The following is a 22,210-nucleotide window of genomic DNA, read 5'->3' on the forward strand; positions in this document are numbered from 1 at the left end:
GATGAGCTCTCAGGAAATATTATGACAATGGGTTATCAGTTGCCCATCTGCAGCAGTACTACTTCGAGTCAGAACATCACAGATAACTACAGGTCTTCGCATCAAGCATTGCATCAAGCCATCCAAGCTGCATATCAGGTGCACCCTGTAAATTACATTCACTGTATCATTATCCAATCTCTACTGCAGCATACTGTGTAGCACATGATCAGGAGGGCATGCATAGGGACCTATGTGTTGACTCTGGTGTGTGTCTCTGCATGCACCACTATTATCCATTTTTAAGGGGTCTACTGGTCATCTCACTCTGTGTAAAGACCATCGCCAGGTAGGGCATATAGTGCAGCAGAGGAAGGTGAGAGGAATGGCAACAGGAAAGGGATGGACATAGAGGCATGCACGTACACACACACACACACACACACACACACACACACACACACACACACACACACACACACACACACACACACACACACACACACACACACAGACAGACAGACAGACAGACAGACAGACAGACAGAGACAGACAGACAGACAGACAGACAGACAGACAGGCAGACAGGCAGACAGACAGACAGACAGACAGACAGGCAGACAGACAGACAGACAGACAGACAGACAGACAGACAGACAGACAGACAGACAGGCAGACAGGCAGACAGACAGACAGACAGACAGACAGACAGACAGACAGGCAGACAGACAGACAGACAGACAGACAGACAGACAGACAGGCAGACAGACAGACAGGCAGACAGACAGACAGACAGACAGACAGACAGACAGACAGACAGACAGACAGACAGACAGACAGACAGACAGGCAGACAGACAGGCAGGCAGGAGGAAATGAACATACTGTAAAAACCTGCCATGACGGATTTTTGACAGCGATCACCTGTATAGTCATTTGGACACCTGATGGGGGAAACAAGCCACAGAAGGACGGAGGGAGGGAGGAGAAAATAGTAGGTTGAGAGACGGAAGAGGGAGTACATATTAGAGGAGGGAGGGACCAAAGGCTAAGTCTGGAGGGAGAGAGGGATCTAGGAGAAAAGGAGGGGGATTGAGACACAAGAGAGCAGAGAACATGGAGTTAGAAACAGAGCACAAGCTAACAGTATGTGACAGAGATACAGAGAGCGCTATCAAAGACAGTACAGTATGAAGATATGTAGAAACGGCTTCTCCAATAGAAATCCCTGATCACACTTGTAGGCGATGTTATGGCGACGTTAGCTAGCATAGCTCATTGGGTTTAACGTTTGTGTCGCGCTGAACTGCGCATGTGCAGACCATCAAATAAAACTCCTTTGACATAAAGTTGTTTTTGACAAAAATGAAAAACTGTCAGTTGGTAATTTTCACGAGGTTGTAGTAATGACAGGTTCAGGTTGTGCCATTAGAATACGGGAATATTAACAACAAAGGACACATTTTTCACTTCTCCCATTGACTTGCCAAACCCCAAAACCCAATCTAGTCTGTCTGGTCTGCTTTGGGACGTGTTTCCGGAAGTATCAAAAACACCCCCTAGACATAACTGCTGGACAGGGTTTGTTTCCCAAGATGCACTTTCATAGAGGTTGTGCTTGGAAAACTGCAAAGGCTAAGTCTGTAAGGAAGCCCCCCTTTGCTGAAGGACCTCATTGGCATCTAGGAGAGAAAGGTGGGGGATTGGAGTACACAGGGGATGTCCAAGTTCTCACACTTACCGTACTGTAAATACACAGCAACTTGGCAACATAATTCTCCCTAACACATACATATCCTGATCCCTGATTTTCTAAAACAGCATTCAGTTCAACTAGTCTCACAGGGTCTGCATATTCATAAAATGCATAAAACTGCACAGGATATAATTTTTCCTCATACAGTACCAAAGACACAACATCAATGTGCATTTTGGATCAATTAAAGCAAAAACCTCACTCAGCAATTTCCCATGCAGTTATAAATAGATTAGAAGCAAAGTGTGGATTTGAGACACTTGAGGCAGCATGCAGACTAGCAGATCCTAGTTTTAGGCTCTGTCACTATGTAACACTATAACTAGTTTTAGGCTGTCTCACAGTATCTCTCAAGGTATAACTCCTGTCTCTCACTCTCTAACAGAACTCTCTCTTTTAGGCTCTCTGTCTCACCATCCCTCCTCACTTCCTTTTTAGGTTGTCTGTCACAGTATGTAACAGAACAAGGTATAACTAGTTTTAGGCTGTCTGTCACTCAACCCTTTTTTATCTCCCTCTCTTTCTCTGATGCACAGTATGTAACATCTATCTCCCCTTTTTCTCTCACTATTCTTCTCGCACCCTATCAATATCCTGCTATCTCCATCTCTCCCTCTTTCTCATCTCCCCACTCTCTCTCTCTCTTCCCCTCTTTTTGTCAGCCTTGAGAACAAGCTAAAGAAAAACAGCCTCCACTCATCTCCACAGAGGGATAAACCAGCACTCATCTGAATGATGTCATTCCTGCATTTCATTCTCTTCTTCTGTCTCTCTGATGCTGAAGGGGGATTGGAGGGAAAGGGATTTGTCTGAGAACTGCTAACCTCTAACATAGAATGCCAGTGTCACATCATAGCCAGTCTGCCTTGTTAATTCAGAACTGCGCTGATCTGTCTAAACAGACTGGCATCTTGGCTCAGAGAGAACACAACATAGCTCTAACTCTGTGTTTCTTTACATGCAGCTCTGTCACACCATAGCTCTAGCACTGTCCCTCTCCACACAACTCAGACACACAACTCACGATCAGGAAGAACTACCCTTAATTCACCGGCGACATGGCTGGATACACATCTAACTCCCACGGCCTGACAGAGTAGTGTTCTGTGTAGGTATCAGCCAGCCAGCACCTAAACACCTCATAAGGTTTTCCTGCAGATCTTTTGTTTGGCTGTCTGTCACAGTATGTAACAGAACAAGGTATAACTAGTTTTAGGCTGTCTGTCACAGTATGTAACAGAACAAGGTATAACTAGTTTTAGGCTGTCTGTCACAGTATGTAACAGAACAAGGTATAACTAGTTTTAGGCTGTCTGTCACAGTATGTAACAGAACAAGGTATAACTAGTTTTAGGCTGTCTGTCACAGTATGTAACAGAACAAGGTATAACTAGTTTTAGGCTGTCTGTCACAGTACGAAACAGAACAAGGTATAACTAGTTTTAGGCTGTCTGTCACAGTATGTAACAGAACAAGGTATAACTAGTTTTAGGCTGTCTGTCACAGTATGTAACAGAACAAGGTATAACTAGTTTTAGGCTGTCTGTCACAGTACGAAACAGAACAAGGTATAACTAGTTTTAGGCTGTCTGTCACAGTATGTAACAGAACAAGGTATAACTAGTTTTAGGCTGTCTGTCACAGTATGTAACAGAACAAGGTATAACTAGTTTTAGGCTGTCTGTCACAGTATGTAACAGAACAAGGTATAACTAGTTTTAGGCTGTCTGTCACAGTATGTAACAGAACAAGGTATAACTAGTTTTAGGCTGTCTGTCACAGTATGTAACAGAACAAGGTATAACTAGTTTTAGGCTGTCTGTCACAGTATGTAACAGAACAAGGTATAACTAGTTTTAGGCTGTCTGTCACAGTATGTAACAGAACAAGGTATAACTAGTTTTAGGCTGTCTGTCACAGTATGTAACAGAACAAGGTATAACTAGTTTTAGGCTGTCTGTCACAGTATGTAACAGAACAAGGTATAACTAGTTTTAGGCTGTCTGTCACAGTATGTAACAGAACAAGGTATAACTAGTTTTAGGCTGTCTGTCACAGTATGTAACAGAACAAGGTATAACTAGTTTTAGGCTGTCTGTCACAGTACGAAACGGAACAAGGTATAACTAGTTTTTAGGCTGTCTGTCACAGTATGTAACAGAACAAGGTATAACTAGTTTTTAGGCTGTCTGTCACAGTACGAAACGGAACAAGGTATAACTAGTTTTTAGGTTGTCTGTGGGGCCTTGTTGACCTGGGAGAAGTAAATGCATTCCATCCCCATTACCTCAGTGCAGTGCTTGTTTAAAAACATTTTTTTGTGAATGAGCTGTCTGGGAATGAGCTGTCTGGGAATGAGCTGGATATTTATTAGAGAGAGAGAGAATAATACAAAGAGAGAGAAAGAGAGAGGGAAGAGAGCAAGAGAAAGAAGGAGAAAGAGATGAAGGGGAATACACCTAGATTTCAAGAAGAGGACAGATCAGAGATAGAGGAAAGAAACATGTTTGTAGAGAGGAAGAGAAACAGGGGGGTGAAGAGAGAAGAATGAGTTTACAATCAACAAGGAAGCATTTTAATGTTGCACCCAGACTAATCCTTGAGAGGATCATTTACAGCTTGATGACACTTGGCATTCTGTGTCTGGAGAAGGAGATTGGCGATTGGGTTAACAGGGTGAACAACACACAGCTGAAGCCACACAGTGACAGATACAGCAGGAGGACAGGACCCCTCACTTACTTGCATGACAGTTGGTTTATACCGTGTATGAAATAACAGTCTCCACCGTTGACACAGTACGACTTCTCTGTGTCGTTACAGCGCCGGGCGTGACTCGAGCCTGGAGACAGAGTAGTGGTCACTATGGAGGAGAGAGAGAAAGAGTAGTGGTCACTATGGAGGAGAGAGAGTAAGAGTAGTGGTCACTATGGAGGAGAGAGAGTAAGAGTAGTGGTCACTATGGAGGAGAGAGAGTAAGAGTAGTGGTCACTATGGAGGAGAGAGAGTAAGAGTAGTGGTCACTATGGAGGAGAGAGAGTAAGAGTAGTGGTCACTATGGAGGAGAGAGAGTAAGAGTAGTGGTCACTATGGAGGAGAGAGAGAAAGAGTAGTGGTCACTATGGAGGAGAGAGAGAAAGAGTAGTGGTCACTATGGAGGAGAGAGAGTAAGAGTAGTGGTCACTATGGAGGAGAGAGAGAAAGAGTAGTGGTCACTATGGAGGAGAGAGAGAAAGAGTAGTGGTCACTATGGAGGAGAGAGAGTAAGAGGAGGAGAGAGAAAAGAGTAGTGGTCACTATGGAGGAGAGAGAGAAAGAGTAGTGGTCACTATGGAGGAGAGAGAGAAAGAGTAGTGGTCACTATGGAGGAGAGAGAGAAAGAGTAGTGGTCACTATGGAGGAGAGAGAGAAAGAGTAGTGGTCAGCAAGGAAGAGGGGGAGCGTGGCGGTAACTAAGGAAAAGAAGGAAAGTGTAGAGGTCACTACGGAGAGGGTTAATAAATAGTTACTAAGGAAGAAAGGGAAAGAACGTTGCCATGGTGGATGTCAAGAACGAGAGAATGAACATGGTGGTAACCAAGGAAGATAGAAAGAGTATTGTGGTTGTCAAGGAAAACAGAGTCTGTGGTAGTTAATGAAGAAGGTGGAAAGAGTGTGAAAGTCATACTGCAGAGTGGGGATGGTGTGTCTGTGGACTCACGGCTCTGGATGCTGATGCCGCTCGTAGTGTTTTCTTGGCCCAGCGTGTTCTCAACCACACACGTGTAGTTCCCAGAATCCTCCAGCCTCACTCGGTTGATCTGGACCTTGGAATTTTTTCTTCAGAAAATGAGCGAGAGAGAGAGACACATGGAGTGAGAGTGATTCCTTTGAGTCAATATGAATGGTAGTTCAAAACAGAAACAAGAGTCTATAGAATATTTTTTGGAACCTCTTGCCTTTGCTGTGTGTGAATGTGTGACTGGAGGTTGGCCGGTCTCTGAGACTCACTTATTGGTCTTGATTTTGATGTCTTTTCCCCTCTGGAGCTCTCGGCCATCTTTGTACCACTGGAAGGAGGGGCTGGGGTTCCCTGACGCCTCACACTTGAGATACAGTCTCTCCCCCTCCATTAGAGACTGGCCCCGCATCGGCCGCAACTTAGGGGCCGCAGCTAGGGAGAGAGACACAGAAAGAGAGAGATATATGACATTTGTAATGTCTTTATTGTTTTGAAACTTCTGTATGTGTAATGTTTACTGTTAATTTTTATTGTTTATTTCACTTTATACATTCACTTTATATATTATCTACCTCACTTGCTTTGGCAATGTTAACACATGTTTCCCATGCCAATAAAGCCCTTGAATTGAATTGAATTGAGAGAGAGAGAGAGAGAGAGAGAGAGAGGGGGGAGAGGGGGAGAGAGAGGGACACACAAAGAGAGAGGGAGCAGAGAGAGACGCACACACACAGAGAGAGAGAGAGAGAGAGAGAGAGGGAGAGAGAGAGAGACAGACAGACAGAGAGAGGGAGCAGAGCAAGAGACAGACACACACGAACACAGAGAGAGAGAGAGAGAGAGAGAGAGAGAGAGAGAATGAAATGTTTCTGTTCCTTTAGAACTTCTGTGAGCGTTACAGTTAATTTTTTATTGTTTATTTTACTTTTGTTAATTATCTATTTCACTTGCTTTGGCAATGTAAACATATGTTTCCCATACCAATAAAGCCCTTTGAATTAAATGAATTGAGTGAGAGAGAGACAAGGAGAGAGATGGGTAGGGAGAGAGTTAAAAAGAAGGATAGAGGGAAAAGTTAGAAACAAGGCTAACATTATTTGTTCATCAACTGCAGTACCCCAGGTGAACCCTGATCCCAGCTGACATTTTGACATGGGCTCTTGACACTTTACTAACTGATTCTCTGTTCCAAACCACCTCTGTTACAGAGCAGCTCAGTATACACTAACACTGGACTGAATCCTGGAGAGTCACTTTTCAACTTTCGCATTTCTTTGTCTCTTTAAAAAGAGAGGACGGCATTTTGAGGAGTTAAAGCTCTTCTAGCTCGCCTCTGCAGTAGAGCTTTGTTACGGAGTGCTGTTTTCCAACCTCGCTCTGCCATCAACTGGCACAGTGTGAATCTCTGGAGACCCTCACTCTCTTCCCCTTAAAAATATAACAGCCTGCAACACTGACATGAGCCAGAGCAGGAGAGCACAAAAGGAGTCCACTATGGAACACCATTTGGGTCTTTGCATGTCAAAAAAGATACACATCAAATAACACTGTTTGAGCGTCATATAAGCCTGTTGACCAATCAGGACCTGAATATGACTGCACCTCACATAATCATTTAACACGTTCATACATTTTTTACGCAGTTATGCACATTAATTACACTATCAGTCGTATTTGATATGTCACAGCAGTTCACCGATATGTGTACTATGGTGCTGGTAAAGGTTTGTTTAGTGCACCAGACACACTTTACCAAGCTCTGGGACAGTGCTGGTCATAACAAAAAGGTAGCTAGCTGATGCATACTAAATTTGTTCTTCCCCAAAAACATAGCAAAACAAGATAATCTGTTTCAGTAGCTATAGTTAGCTAACTAACTATTTTGCTAGGTGTCATAATCTAAAATATCCCTCATTCATAACACTGTGCTCATTTGATAAATGATTGTCGAATCCACCTATGTGAAGCTAGACACAATAAGGATTAGCCACAATAGTGTAATTTGCGGTTCGCCTTCAAAATAAAAGTTTCTCACTGAAAGTGATGCAAATGAAAACAAATAGCACCATAATGGAATAGAACATGCTAATCAAGTTTTTAATGTTTTTATATAATTTCAACAAAAGACAATAATTTGTGAATTTGACAAAAATCTGTTGAAATTACCCTGTGGATGTATTTGACTTTAGAATTGCATTGGGGGCATACTTATTTCACTGTACAGCCTTACCTATGGATTGTGGATCAATGACATGGGGTTTCAGTCCACTCAGTGACACCTGTATAAAAGCCCCTTAGATATCAATTTAGAATCCTCTAATGGACATTATATGGATCTACAAGTGTTTATTTTAATTTAGAGACTCTGGTAAACTCTTCCATGTTTCCTTTCATGTGTCCTACATTTACATTTACATTTACATTTAAGTCATTTAGCAGACGCTCTTATCCAGAGCGACTTACAAATTGGTGAATTCACCTTCTGACATCAGTGGAACAGCCACTTTACAATCCTACCAATTACTATGGGATTATTCACCATGGCAACCACTTGTTAGTATAAAACTGACATGTATTTCTCAGTTCGGTTGGCTTCCGTGGAGATCACACCGTTTTCATATTTGTGCGTTTTTGACGAAATGTAAGTCAGAATACTTTATTTTATAATATTCCTGTTGCTTTTGTTACATGTAAATACAATACATTTGTACGTAGAGGGATAACTTTGTTCACCAGTTCTCTTACCATTTTCTACATTTATGTAATTAGCCTACGAGTTGGTGCAACTGTAATGTTAATTCTCTTGAGAGGATTTATGGTGTGTTCATTTTCTCCTATTGTCTATTGTGTATAGATTGCTGCCACTCCTGTTTAATGTCATATTGTTTATACATTGTAGGCATTTTATATATATTTGATCCTGTCTTCCTCTGTACACAAACCATATACTCTCATCAATGATTTCATCGTTAAACTCCTAGACTGGGCTTCTGTGTCTCTCATTACTCTTTGACTAGAGGGCAGTCCGGTATCAGTTTACTTCCTGTGGCCTATGCACACCGTTTTAACACCTACAGAACATTAGCGTCGTCGCTCTTATTGCGGGACTCTGAAACAACTGTGAAATTATCTACATTTATTGTACCAGTCAATCTACTATGTGTATTTGTTAAAACGGCCAGTGTCTTAGACCACTACGCCACTCGAGAGCCAATTCTAGCCAACCTTTATGGCTAGTTCTAGTCGGACAGCTTAGTCTCCTATTCAGAGGACCCCCACTTTTTTTAGTGTCTTATAGGTCAAGGTCATGCCAAATACTTATAACCACATCTCGTTCAGCCTATCAGCAGCCTTGATTCCCGGGACTTCAGTTTCAGTTGGTCTATGACCCCAGCACGCAGTGTGGTCAGAAACATGCTTTCCCCAATCCTGATGAGCTCTTCCACAGTTTTCCCTCCTGCTGAACATTTCCTCCTGTGGACTGAATCCCTGTAGGTCTGATGTTTAAGAGTTACCTCTGCTGCAGAGGATAAGTTCATTAGAGTTACCAGCCTCAGAAATTGCAGCCCAAATGAATGCTTCACAGAGTTCAAGTAACAGACACATTTCAACATCAACTGTTGAAGGGAGGTTGTGTGAATGAGGCCTTCATTGTCGAATTTCTGCAAAGAAACTACTAAAGGACACCAATAAGAAGAAGAGACTTGCTTGGACCAAGAAAAATGAGCAATGGACTCTAGACCAGTGGATATTTGTCCTTTGGTCTGATGAGTCCAACTGCCAACTGCCGTGTCTTTGTGGGACGCGGTGTGGGTGAACGGATGATCTCCACATGTGTATTTCCACCGTAATGCATGGAGGAGGAGGAAGTATGATGGTGTATGGCTGCTTTGCTGGTGACACTGTCTATGATTTATTTAGAATTCAAGGCCAACTTAACCAGCATGGTTACCACAGCATTCTGCAGCGAAACACCATCCCATCTGGTTTGGGCTTAGTGGGACTATAATTTGTTTTTCAACAGGACAAAGACCCAACACACCTCCAGGCTGTGTAAGGGCTATTTGACCAAGAAGGAGAGTGATGGAGTGCTGCATCAGATGACCTGGCCTCCACAATCCCCTGACCTCAAACAAATTGAGATGGTTTGGGATGAGTTGGACCGCAGAGTGAAGGAAAAGGAGCCAACAAATGCTCAGCATATGTGGTGATTTCTTCAAGACTGTTTTTGTTTGACCATTATTTAAATAGGAAAGGCACATGACATAACCCGGTCTGGTCAAGCCTCACTGGAGCTCGCTGGTTGCTTATAACGTTAGCTTTGGGAAACAAGGTTAGGTAGCTGGCTAGCTAGTTATTTTCATGGGAGAACAAGTGGCTACCGGGCTAATACTTACTCACATGGATTCCTAAATCATTGCTAAGAATATTGAAGAATACTGCAGTTTCTACTGGTCATTGTTTTCAGGCTGCTAGCTAGTACGGTACCACGCTAAAACTAGCTAGCTACCCCAGTAGGTTCTAATAACATTTGTATCAAAGATATTAGTAAACATGTCATAGCCGGTGTTTGCAGACAGTTTTTTTGACAGCATTGACAGTGCTACTGATCGTAGCGGTGGCGCTTGGCTTGCATATGCAAATTCAGCACACACAACATTCTACAACAGAATTGAGTTATTTGAATTAAAAGCTAATTTGACACGTGAAATAGTGTTATTTGATGTGTATATTTTTTGACTAGAAAAGACCCAAACGGTGTTCCATAGTCCACTGACAAGAGACAGAGCAGGGGAGCACAAAGGAAATCCACTGACAAGAGACAGAGCAAGGGAGCACAAAGGAAATCCACTGACAAGAGACAGAGCAGCATAGTGATTGAATAGCTGCACACATACACACACAAGTGGACACACGCAAGCATGCACATGTACACACGGGAATATACGCACACACACATACATCCATCTACAATTCAGAAAAAATCAAGAGCGAACCCTGTTGTTAAAGTGCCCTCCTTATTACATCACTATCTTGCCTTCTCTCTTTCTACAACGATCCGCTCTCTCAATACTACCCTCTCCATAATGATGCTCTCTCTCTCTATACTACTCTCTACATAATGATCCTCTCTCTCTATGTACTACTCTCTACATAATGATCCTCTCTCTCTATACTACTCTCTACATAATCCTCTCTCTCTATACTACTCTCTACATAATGATCCTCTCTCTCTATACTACTCTCTACATAATGATCCTCTCTCTCAATACTACCCTCTCCATAATGATGCTCTCTCTCTCTATAATGATCTACTCTACTACATAATGATCCCCTCTCTCTCTACTCTCTACATAATGATCCTACTACTCTCTACATAATGATCCCCTCTCTCTCTATACTACTCTCTACATAATGATCCTCTCTCTCTATACTACTCTCTACATAATGATCCCCTCTCTCTCTATACTACTCTCTACATAATGATCCCCTCTCTCTCTATACTACTCTCTACATAATGATCCCCTCTCTCTCTATCTACTAATGATCCCTCTCTATACATACATGATCCCCTCTCTCTCCCTCTCCATACTACTCTCTACATAATGATCCCCTCTCTCTCTATACTACTCTCTACATAATGATCCCCTCTCTCAATACTACCCTCTACATAATGATCCCCTCTCTCTATATACTACTCTCTACTACTCTCTACATAATGATCCCCTATACTCTCTCCATACTATACTCTCTCTACATAATGACCCTCTCTCTATACTACTCTCTACATAATGATCCCTCTCTCTCTATACTACTCTCTACATAATGAACCTCTCTCTATACTATCTCTCTCTATACTACTCTCTACATAATGATCCCCTCTCTCTCCACTATACTACTCTCTACATAATGATCCCTCTCTCTATACTACCCTCTCCATAATGATCCCCTCTCTCTCTATACTACTCTCTACATAATGATCCCCTCTCTCTATACTACTCTCTACATAATGATCCCCTCTCTCTATACTACTCTCTACATAATGATCCCCTCTCTCTCTATACTACTCTCTACATAATGATCACCTCTCTCAATACTACTCTCTACATAATGATCCCCTCGCTCTATATACTACTCTCTACATAATGATCCCTATACTACTCTCCATACTACTCTCTACATAATGATCCCTCTCTCTATACTACTCTCTACATAATGATCCCCTCTCTCTATACTACTCTCTACATAATGATCCCTCTCTCTATACTACTCTCTACATAATGATCCTCTCTACTCTCTAATGATCCCCTCTCTCTCTATACTACTCTCTACATAATGATCCCCTCTCTCTATACTATACTACTCTCTACATAATGATCCTCTCTCTCTATACTACTCTCTACATAATGATCCTCTCTACATCTCTCTATACTACTCTCTACATAATGATCCCTCTCTCTCTATACTACTCTCTACATAATGATCCTCTCTCTCTCTATACTATAATGATCTCTCTACATAATGATCCCCTCTCTCTATACTACTCTCTACATAATGATCCCTCTCTCTACTATACTACTCTCTACATAATGATCCCCTCTCTCAATACTACTCTCTATACATAATGATCCCCTCTCTCAATACTACCCTCTCTCCCCTCTCTCTATACTACTCTCTACATAATGATCCCCTCTCTCTCTATACTACTCTCTATATAATGATCCCCTACTCTCTACATAATGATCCCCTCCCATATACTCTCTCCATAATGATCCCTCTCTCTCTATACTACTCTACATAATGATCCCCTCTCTCTATACTACTCTCTACATAATGATCCCCTCTCTCTACTACTCTCCATAATGATCTCTCTATACATAATGATCCCCTCTCTCTCTATACTACTCTCTACATAATGATCCCCTCTCTCTATACCCTCTCCAAATACCCCTCTCTATAATGATCATAATGATCCCCTCTCTCTATACTACTCTCTCCATAATGTTCCCCTCTCTCTCTATACTACTCTCTACATAATGATCCTCTCTCTCTCTATACTACTCTCTACATAATGATCCCCTCTATCTATACTACTCTCTCCATAATGATCCCCTCTCTCTATACTACTCTCTACATAATGATCCCCTCTCTACTTCTCCATAATGATCCCTCTATACTACTCTCTATACTACTCTCTACATAATGATCCTCTCTCTCTATACTACCCTCTACATAATGATCCCCTCTCTCTCTACTACTAATGATCCCCTCTCTACCATAATGATCCCCTCTCTCTATATCCCCTACTACTCTACATAATGATCCCCTCTCTCTCTATACTACTCTCTACATAATGATCCCTCTCTCTATACTACCTCTCCATAATGATCCCCTCTCTCTATATACTACTCTACATAATGATAATATCCCTCTCCATAATGATCCCCTCTCTCTATACTACTCTCTACATAATGATCCCCTCTCTCTATACTACTCTCTACATAATGATCCCCTCTCTCCATACTACTCTCTACATAATGATCCCCCTCTCATACTACTCTCTATGATCCCTCTCTCTACTACTACTCTCTACATTTTAATGATCACCTCTCTCAATACTACTCTCTACATAATGATCCCCTCGCCCTCTATACTACTCTCTACATAATGATCCTCTCTCTCTCTATACTACTCTCTACATAATGATCCTCTCTCTCTGTATACTACTCTCTATATAATGATCCTCTCTCTATATATATTACTCTCTACATAATGATCCTCTCTCATATACTACCCTCTCTCTCAATACTATCTCCACAATGATTCCCTCTCTCTATACTACCCTCTCCATAATGATCCCCTCTCTCTCTATACTACTCTCTACATAATGATCCTCTCTCTCTCTATACTACTCTCTACATAATGATCCCCTCTCTCTGTATACTACTCTCTATATAATGATCCTCTCTCTCTCTATACTACTCTCTACATAATGATCCCCTCTCTATACTACCCTCTACATAATGATCCTCTCTCAATACTACCCTCTCCATAATGATCCCCTCTCTCTCTCTATACTACTCTCTACATAATGATCCTCTCTCTATACTACTCTCTAGATAATGATCTTCTCTCTATACTACTCTCTACATAATGATCCCCTCTCTCTCTATACTACTCTCTACATAATGATCCCCTCTCTCTCTATACTACTCTCTACATAATGATCCCCTCTCTCTCTATACTACTCTCTACATAATGATCCCCTCTCTCTCTATACTACCCTCTCCATAATGATCCACTCTCTCTCTATACTACTCTCTACATAATGATCCTCTCTCTCTCTATACTACTCTCTACATAATGATCCTCTCTCTATACCTCCCTCTACATAATGATCCCCTCTCTCTCTCTATACTACTCTCTACATAATGATCCTCTCTCTCTCTATACTACTCTCTACACAATGATCCCCTCTCTCTATACTACTCTCTCCATAATGATCCCCTCTCTCTCTATACTACTCTCTACATAATGATACCCTCTCTCAATACTACTCTCTACATAATGATCCTCTCTCTCTCAATACTGCTCTCTACATAATGATCATCTCTCTCTATACTACTCTCTACATAATGATCCTCTCTCTCTCTATACTACTCTCTACATAATGATCCTCTCTCTCTATACTACCCTCTCCATAATGATCCACTCTCTCTCTATATTACTCTCTACATAATGATCCCCTCTCTCTCTATACTACTCTCTACATAATGATCCTCTCTCTATGCTACCCTCTCCATAATGATAATCTCTCTATACTACCCTCTCCATGATGATCCTCTCTCTCTCTATACTACTCTCTCCATAATGATCCCCTCTCTCTCTATACTACTCTCTCCATAATGATCCCCTCTCTCTCTATACTACTCTCTACATAATGATCCCCTCTCTCTCTATACTACCCTGTCCATAATGATATCCTCTCTATACTACCCTCTCCATAATGATCCTCTCTCTCGCTATACTACCCTCTCCATAATGTTCTCTCTATACTACCCTCTCCATAATGATCTTCTCTCTATACTACCCTCTCCATAATGATCTTCTCTCTATACTACCCTCTCCATAATGATCCTCTCTCTATACTACCCTCTCAACAATGATCCTCTCTCAATACTACCCTCTCCACAATGATCCTCTCTCTCTCAATACTACCCTCTCCACAATGATCCTCTCTCTCTCTATACTACCCTCTCCATAATGACCCTCTCTCTATACTACCCTCTCAACAATGATCCTCTCTCAATACTACCCTCTCCACAATGATTCCCTCTCTCTCTATACTACCCTCTCCATAATGATCCTCTCTCAATACTACCCTCTCCACAATGATTCCCTCTCTCTCTTTACTACCCTCTCCATAATGAACCCCTCTCTCTCTATACTACTCTCTACATAATGATCCTCTCTCTCTCTATACTACTCTCTACATAATGATCCTCTCTCTATACTACTCTCTATATAATGATCCCCTCTCTCAATACTACCCTCTACATAATGATCCCCTCTCTCTCTATACTACTCTCTCCAAAATGATCCCCTCTCTCTCTATACTACTCTCTACATAATGATCCCCTCTCTCTCTATACTACTCTCTACATAATGATCTCTCTCTCTATATCCACTCTCTCTATACTATGATCCTCTCTCTCTATACTACTCTCTACATAATGATCCCCTCTCTCAATACTACTCTCTACTTAATGATCCCCTCTCTCTCTATACTACTCTCTACATAATGATCCCCTCTCTCAATACTACTCTCTACATAATGATCCCCTCTCTCTCTATACTACTCTCTACATAATGATCCCCTCTCTCTATACTACTCTCTACATAATGATCATCTCTCTCTATACTACTCTCTACATAATGATCCTCTCTCTATACTACTCTCTATATAATGATCCCCTCTCTCAATACTACCCTCTACATAATGTTCATATCTCTATGCTACCCTCTCCAAAATGATCATCTCTCTATACTACCCTCTCCATGATGATCCTCTCTCTCTCTCTATACTACCCTGTCCATAATGATATCCCCTCTATACTACCCTCTCCATAATGATCCTCTCTCTCTCTATACTACCCACTACATAATGTTCATCTCTCTATGCTACCCTCTCCAAAATGATCATATCTCTATACTACCCTCTCCATGATGATCCTCTCTCTCTCTCTATACTACTCTCTACATAATGATCCCCTCTCTCTCTATACTACTCTCTACATAATGATCCTCTCTCTCTATACTACTCTCTACATAATGATCCTCTCTCTATACTACTCTCTATATAATGATCCCCTCTCTCAATACTACCCTCTATATAATGATCCCCTCTCTCTCTTTATACTACTCTCTACATAATGATCCTCTCTCTATACTACCCTCTCCATTATGATCCTCTCTCTCTATACTACCCTCTCCATCATGATCCTCTCTCTCTCTCTCTATACTACCTTCTACATAATGTTCATCTCTCTATGCTACCCTCTCCAAAATGATCATCTCTCTATACTACCCTCTCCATGATGATCCTCTCTCTCTCTCTATACTACCCTCTCCATAATGATATCCCCTCTATACTAACCTCTCCATCATGATCCTCTCTCTATACTACCCTCTTCATTAGTATCCTCTCTCTATACTACCCTCTACATAATGATCCTCTCTCTATACTACCCTCTCCATGATGAGCTTCTCTCTATACTACCCTCCCCATAATGATCTTCTCTCTATACTACCCTCTCCATCATGATTTTCTCTATATACTACCCTCTACATAATGATCTTCTCTCTATACTACACTCTCCATAATGATCTTCTCTCTATACTACCCTCTCCATAATGTAATTCTCTCTAAACTACCCTCTCCATCATTATCTTCTCTCTATACTACCCTCTCCATCATGATCCTCTCTCTATACTACCCTCTCAACAATGATCCTCTCTCTCTTTACCACTCTCTTCATTAGTATCCTCTCTCTATACTACCCTCTCCATAATGAACTTCTCTCTATACTACCCTCTCCATAATGATCTTCTCTCTATACTACCCTCTCCATAATGATCTTCTCTCTATACTTCCCTCTCCATAATGATCTTCTCTCTATACTACCCTCTCCATAATGATCCTCTCTCTATACTACCCTCTCCATAATGATCCTCTCTCTATACTACCCTCTCCATCATGATCCTTTCTCTTCTGTCCTCTCCTCTTAAACTGAGCATCTCTCTCTCCACATACCATCCTCTCTCTTTCTCTCTAATGATGAATCATAGACATCTGGGAAATATTGTATACACACTTTACGCACTGTACACAGATGGACACATACACACCAGGCACTGACACACCACCTGCGTGTGTGTGTGTGTGATACAAACTTGCTGAGCCAAGCCTTCTATATCATTGAGTGATCTGAGGATGCCGCTGTTCGAACACATGGCGCAGGGCCGAGCCGGAATAGAACACAATCTGACCAATCAGACATGACCAGCACTCACAGGCTTCCATCAAGGGGTCCTCTCAAGGTCAGCTGATGCTCACACTGCCCCCCCTCCCTCCACTCCTCTCCATCTCCACTCCCCCTCTTCCCCTTCTTCTCTCCCTCCAGAGAAAAGCAGCAACAAAATTGATCAGATTTTTTGGTAAGCGTGATTCAATAACAAAGAGTGATATGAAAGCCAAATCAATTAGGACTGTTCACAGCAGGGCGTGTGTCACAGTGCTGAGCCAACTGATGTTGAGAAACAAAGCATATGGACACACGGAGGGAGGGGATCTGTAGACCAGAGTGTGAAGACGATACCACAGTATATTCATCAGCTATATGTCCTATGTGAAACAGAATGTTGGTAGTTCATGCTGTGTGTGTTTGGTGAATGTATGAACATATGTTAGGGCTGCGTTCTGCATAGATATCTCTGTGTGTGTGTGTGTGTGTGTGTGTGTGTGTGTGTGTGTGTGTGTGTGTGTGTGTGTGTGTGTGTGTGTGTGTGTGTGTGTGTGTGTGTGTGTGTGTGTGTGTGTGTGTGTGTGTGTGTGTGTGTGTGTGTGTGTGTGTGTGTGTGTGTGTGTGTGTGTGTGTGTGTGTGTGTGTGTGTGTGTGTGAAAGAGAGAAGCACTTCTATCTCAGTCTCAGATCGGTGTGATTTCTGCAGCAGCACAGCTGTCACCATGGAAACCAGAGCGTGAGAGGGAAGGAGAGAGTGAGGCAGAGAGAGAGTGAGATGGAGGGAGGCAAGATAGGGAGAGATGTGCAGTAGAGTATGTGTCCCTCCATGACATGCTCTTTTGTCTCTTTCTCTCTGTCTCTCACTCTCTCTGTTTCTCTCTCTCGCTCTCTGTCTCTGTTTCTCTCTGTCTCTCACTTTCTCTCTCTCTCCCTCTCTGTCTCTCACTTTCTCTCTCTCTGTCTCTCTTTCTCTCTTTCTATCTCTCTCTCTCTCTCTCCCTCTCTCTCTCTCTCTCTGTCTCTGTTTCTCTCTCTCTCTGTCTCTGTTTCTCTCTCAATTCAATTCAATTCAATTCAATGGGCTTTATTGGCATGGGTAACATGTGTTAACATTGCCAAAGCAAGTAAGGTAGATAATACATAAAGTGAAATAAACAATAAAAATTAACAGTAGACATCACACATACAGAAGTTTCAAAACAATAAAGACATTACAAATGTCATATTATATATATATATACAGTGTTTTTACAATGTACAAATGGTAAAGGACACAAGATAAAATAAATAAGCATAGATATGGGTTGTATTTACAATGGTGCGTGTTCTTCACTGGTTGCCCTTTTCTCGTGGCAACAGGTCACAAATCTTGCTGCTCTGATGGCACACTGTGGAATTTCACCCAGTAGATATGGGAGTTTTTCAAAATTGGATTTGTTTTCGAATTCTTTGTGGATCTGTGTAATCTGAGGGAAATATGTCTCTCTAATATGGTCATACATTGGGCAGGAGGTTAGGAAGTGCAGCTCAGTTTCCACCTCATTTTGTGGGCAGTGAGCACATAGCCTGTCTTCTCTTGAGAGCCATGTCTGCCTACAGCGGCCTTTCTCAATAGCAAGGCTATGCTCGCTGAGTCTGTACATAGTCAAAGCTTTCCTTAATTTTGGGTCAGTCACAGTGGTCAGGTATTCTGCCGCTGTGTACTCTCTGTGTAGGGCCAAATAGCATTCTAGTTTGCTCTGTTTTTTTTGTTAATTCTTTCCAATGTGTCAAGTAATTATCTTTTTGTTTTCTCATGATTTGGTTGGGTCTAATTGTGCTGCTGTCATGGGGCTCTGTAGGGTGTGTTTGTGAACAGAGCCCCAGGACCAGCTTGCTTAGGGGACTCTTCTCCAGATTCATCTCTCTGTAGGTGATGGCTTTGTTGTGGAAGGTTTGGGAATCGCTTCCTTTTAGGGGGTTATAGAATTTAACAGCTCTTTTCTGGATTTTGATAATTAGTGGGTATCGGCCTAATTCTGCTCTGCATGCATTATTTGGTGTTCTACGTTGTACATGGAGGATATTTTTGCAGAATTCTGCGTGCAGAGTCTCAATTTGGTGTTTGTCCCATTTTGTGAAGTCTTGGTTGGTGAGCGGACCCCAGACCTCACAACCATAAAGGGAAATGGGCTCTATGACTGATTCAAGTATTTTTAGCCAAATCCTAATTGGTATGTTGAAATTTGTGTTCCTTTTGATGGCATAGAATGCCCTTCTTGCCTTGTCTCTCAGATCGTTCACAGCTTTGTGGAAGTTACCTGTGGCGCTGATGTTTAGGCCAAGGTATGTATAGTTTTTTGTATGCTCTAGGGCAACAGTGTCTAGATGGAATTTGTATTTGTGGTCCTGGTGACTGGACCTTTTTTGGAACACCATTATTTTGGTCTTACTGAGATTTACTGTCAGGGCCCAGGTCTGACAGAATCTGTGCATAAGATCTAGGTGCTGCTGTAGGCCCTCCTTGGTTGGTGACAGAAGCACCAGATCATCAGCAAACAGCAGACATTTGACTTCAGATTCTAGTAGGGTGAGGCCGCGTGCTGCAGACTTTTCTAGTGCCCGCGCCAGTTCGTTGATATATATGTTGAAGAGGGTGGGGCTTAAGCTGCATCCCTGTCTAACCCCACGACCCTGTGTGAAGAAATGTGTGTTTTTTGCCAATTTTAACCGCACACTTGTTGTTTGTGTACATGGATTTTATGATGTTGTATGTTTTACCCCCAACACCACTTTCCATCAGTTTGCATAGCAGACCCTCATGCCAAATTGAGTCGAAGGCTTTTTTGAAATCAACAAAGCATGAGAAGACTTTGCCTTTGTTTTTGTTTGTTTAGTTGTCAATTAGGGTGTGCAGGGTGAATACATGGTCTGTTGTACGGTAATTTGGTAAAAAGCCAATTTGACATTTGCTCAGTACATTGTTTTCATTGAGGAAGTGTACGAGTCTACTGTTAATGATAATGCAGAGGATTTTCCCAAGGTTACTGTTGACGCATATTCCACGGTAGTTATTGGGGTCGAATTTGTCTCCATTTTTGTGGATTGGGGTGATCAGTCCTTGGTTCCAAATATTGGGGAAGATGCCAGAGCTAAGGATGATGTTAAAGAGTTTTAGTATAGCCAATTGGAATTTGTTGTCTGTATATTTGATCATTTCATTGAGGATACCATCAACACCACAGGCCTTTTTGGGTTGGAGGGTTTTTATTTTGTCCTGTAACTCATTCAATGTAATTGGAGAATCCAGTGGGTTCTGGTAGTCTTTAATAGTTGATTCTAAGATCTGTATTTGATCATGTATATGTTTTTGCTCTTTATTCTTTGTTATAGAGCCAAAAAGATTGGAGAAGTGGTTTACCCATACATCTCCATTTTGGATAGATAATTCTTCGTGTTGTTGTTTGTTTAGTGTTTTCCAATTTTCCCAGAAGTGGTTAGAGTCTATGGATTCTTCAATTACATTGAGCTGATTTCTGACATGCTGTTCCTTCTTTTTCCGTAGTGTATTTCTGTATTGTTTTAGTGATTCACCATAGTGAAGGCGTAGACTCAGGTTTTCCGGGTCTCTATGTTTTTGGTTGGACAGGTTTCTCAATTTCTTTCTTAGATTTTTGCATTCTTCATCAAACCATTTGTCATTGTTGTTAATTTTCTTTGGTTTTCTATTTGAGATTTTTAGATTTGATAGGGAAGCTGAGAGGTCAAATATACTGTTAAGATTTTCTACTGCCAAGTTTACACCTTCACTATTACAGTGGAACGTTTTACCCAGGAAATTGTCTAAAAGGGATTGAATTTGTTGTTGTTTTTTGGTAGGTTTCCAAACTGCATTCCTTCCATCTATAGCATTTCTTAATGTTACTCAGTTCCTTTGGCTTTGATGCCTCATGATTGAGTATTGCTCTGTTTAGGTAGACTGTGATTGTGCTGTGGTCTGATAGGGGTGTCAGTGGGCTGACTGTGAACGCTCTGAGAGACTCTGGGTTGAGGTCAGTGATAAAGTAGTCTACAGTACTACTGCCAAGAGATGAGCTATAGGTGTACCTACCATAGGAGTCCCCTTGAAGCCTACCATTAACTATGTACATACCCAGCGTGTGACAGAGCTGCAGGAGTTGTGACCCGTTTTTGTTGGTTATGTTGTCATAGTTGTGCCTAGGGGGGCATACGGGGAAGGGAATGCTGTCACCTCCAGGCAGGTGTTTGTCCCCCTGTGTACTGAGGGTGTCATGTTCTTGTCCGGTTCTGGCATTTAGGTCGCCACAGACTAGTACATGTCCCTGGGCCTGGAAATGATTGATTTCCCCCTCTAGGATGGAGAAGCTGTCTTCATTAAAATATGGGGATTCTAGTGGGGGGATATTATTATTTTTTAAATTTTTGTACCTTTATTTTACTAGGCAAGTCAGTTAAGAACAAATTCTTATTTTCAATGACGGCCTAGGAACAGTGGGTTAACTGCCTGTTCAGGGGCAGAACGACAGATTTTGTACCTTGCCAGCTCGGGGATTTGAACTTGCAACCTTTCGGTTACTAGTCCAATGCTCTAACCACTAGGCTACACTGCTGCCCCATAGGTAGCACACAGGAGGACATTTTTCTCTGTTAGGATAATTTCCTTTTGAATTTCTAGCCAAATGTAGAATATTCCTGTTTTGATTAATTTAATGGAGTGAGTTAGGTCTGCTCTATACCAAATTAGCATACCCCTCTCTCTGTCTCTGTTTCTCTCTCTGTCTCTGTTTCTCTCTCTGTCTCTGTTTCTCTCTCTGTCTCTGTTCCTCTCTCTGTCTCTGTTTCTCTCTCTGTCTCTGTTTCTCTCTCTCTGTCTCTGTTTCTCTCAATTCAATTCAAGGGCTTTATTGGCATGGGAAACGTGTTAACATTGCCAAAGCAAGTAAGGTAGATAATATATAAAGTGAAAGAAACAATAAAAATTAACAGTAAACATCACCCATCAGAAGTTTCAAAACAATAAAGACATTACAAATGTCATATATATATATATATATATATATATACAGTGTTTTAACAATATACAAATGGTAAAGGACACAATATAAAATAAATAAGCATAGATATGGGTTGTATTTACAATGGTGTGTTCTTCACTGGTTGCCCTTTTCTCGTGGCCCTTTTCTCTCTCTGTTTCTGTTTCTCTCTCTCTGTCTCTGTTTCTCTCTCTGTC

At 41.6% G+C, this 22,210-nt stretch overlaps 1 protein-coding gene across 2 annotated transcripts in view; it reads right to left on the minus strand.

The window, feature by feature from the left end:
• Positions 1–22,210, minus strand: part of nrg2b (neuregulin 2b) — a 49,590-nt gene that overhangs the window by 12,531 nt on the left and 14,849 nt on the right. For both annotated transcript variants that reach the window (XM_064973322.1, XM_064973321.1), the window contains exons 2-5: positions 5,725–5,887; positions 5,435–5,553; positions 4,477–4,597; positions 864–922 (exon numbers count right to left, since the gene is read on the minus strand). In XM_064973322.1, the coding sequence (XP_064829394.1) occupies positions 864–922; positions 4,477–4,597; positions 5,435–5,553; positions 5,725–5,887 (462 nt within the window). The remainder of the gene's footprint in view (positions 1–863; positions 923–4,476; positions 4,598–5,434; positions 5,554–5,724; positions 5,888–22,210) is intronic.

Source organism: Oncorhynchus masou, chromosome 9 (genome assembly GCF_036934945.1).
Source record: "Oncorhynchus masou masou isolate Uvic2021 chromosome 9, UVic_Omas_1.1, whole genome shotgun sequence".
In the NCBI taxonomy this organism is placed as follows: Eukaryota; Metazoa; Chordata; class Actinopteri; order Salmoniformes; family Salmonidae; genus Oncorhynchus; species Oncorhynchus masou.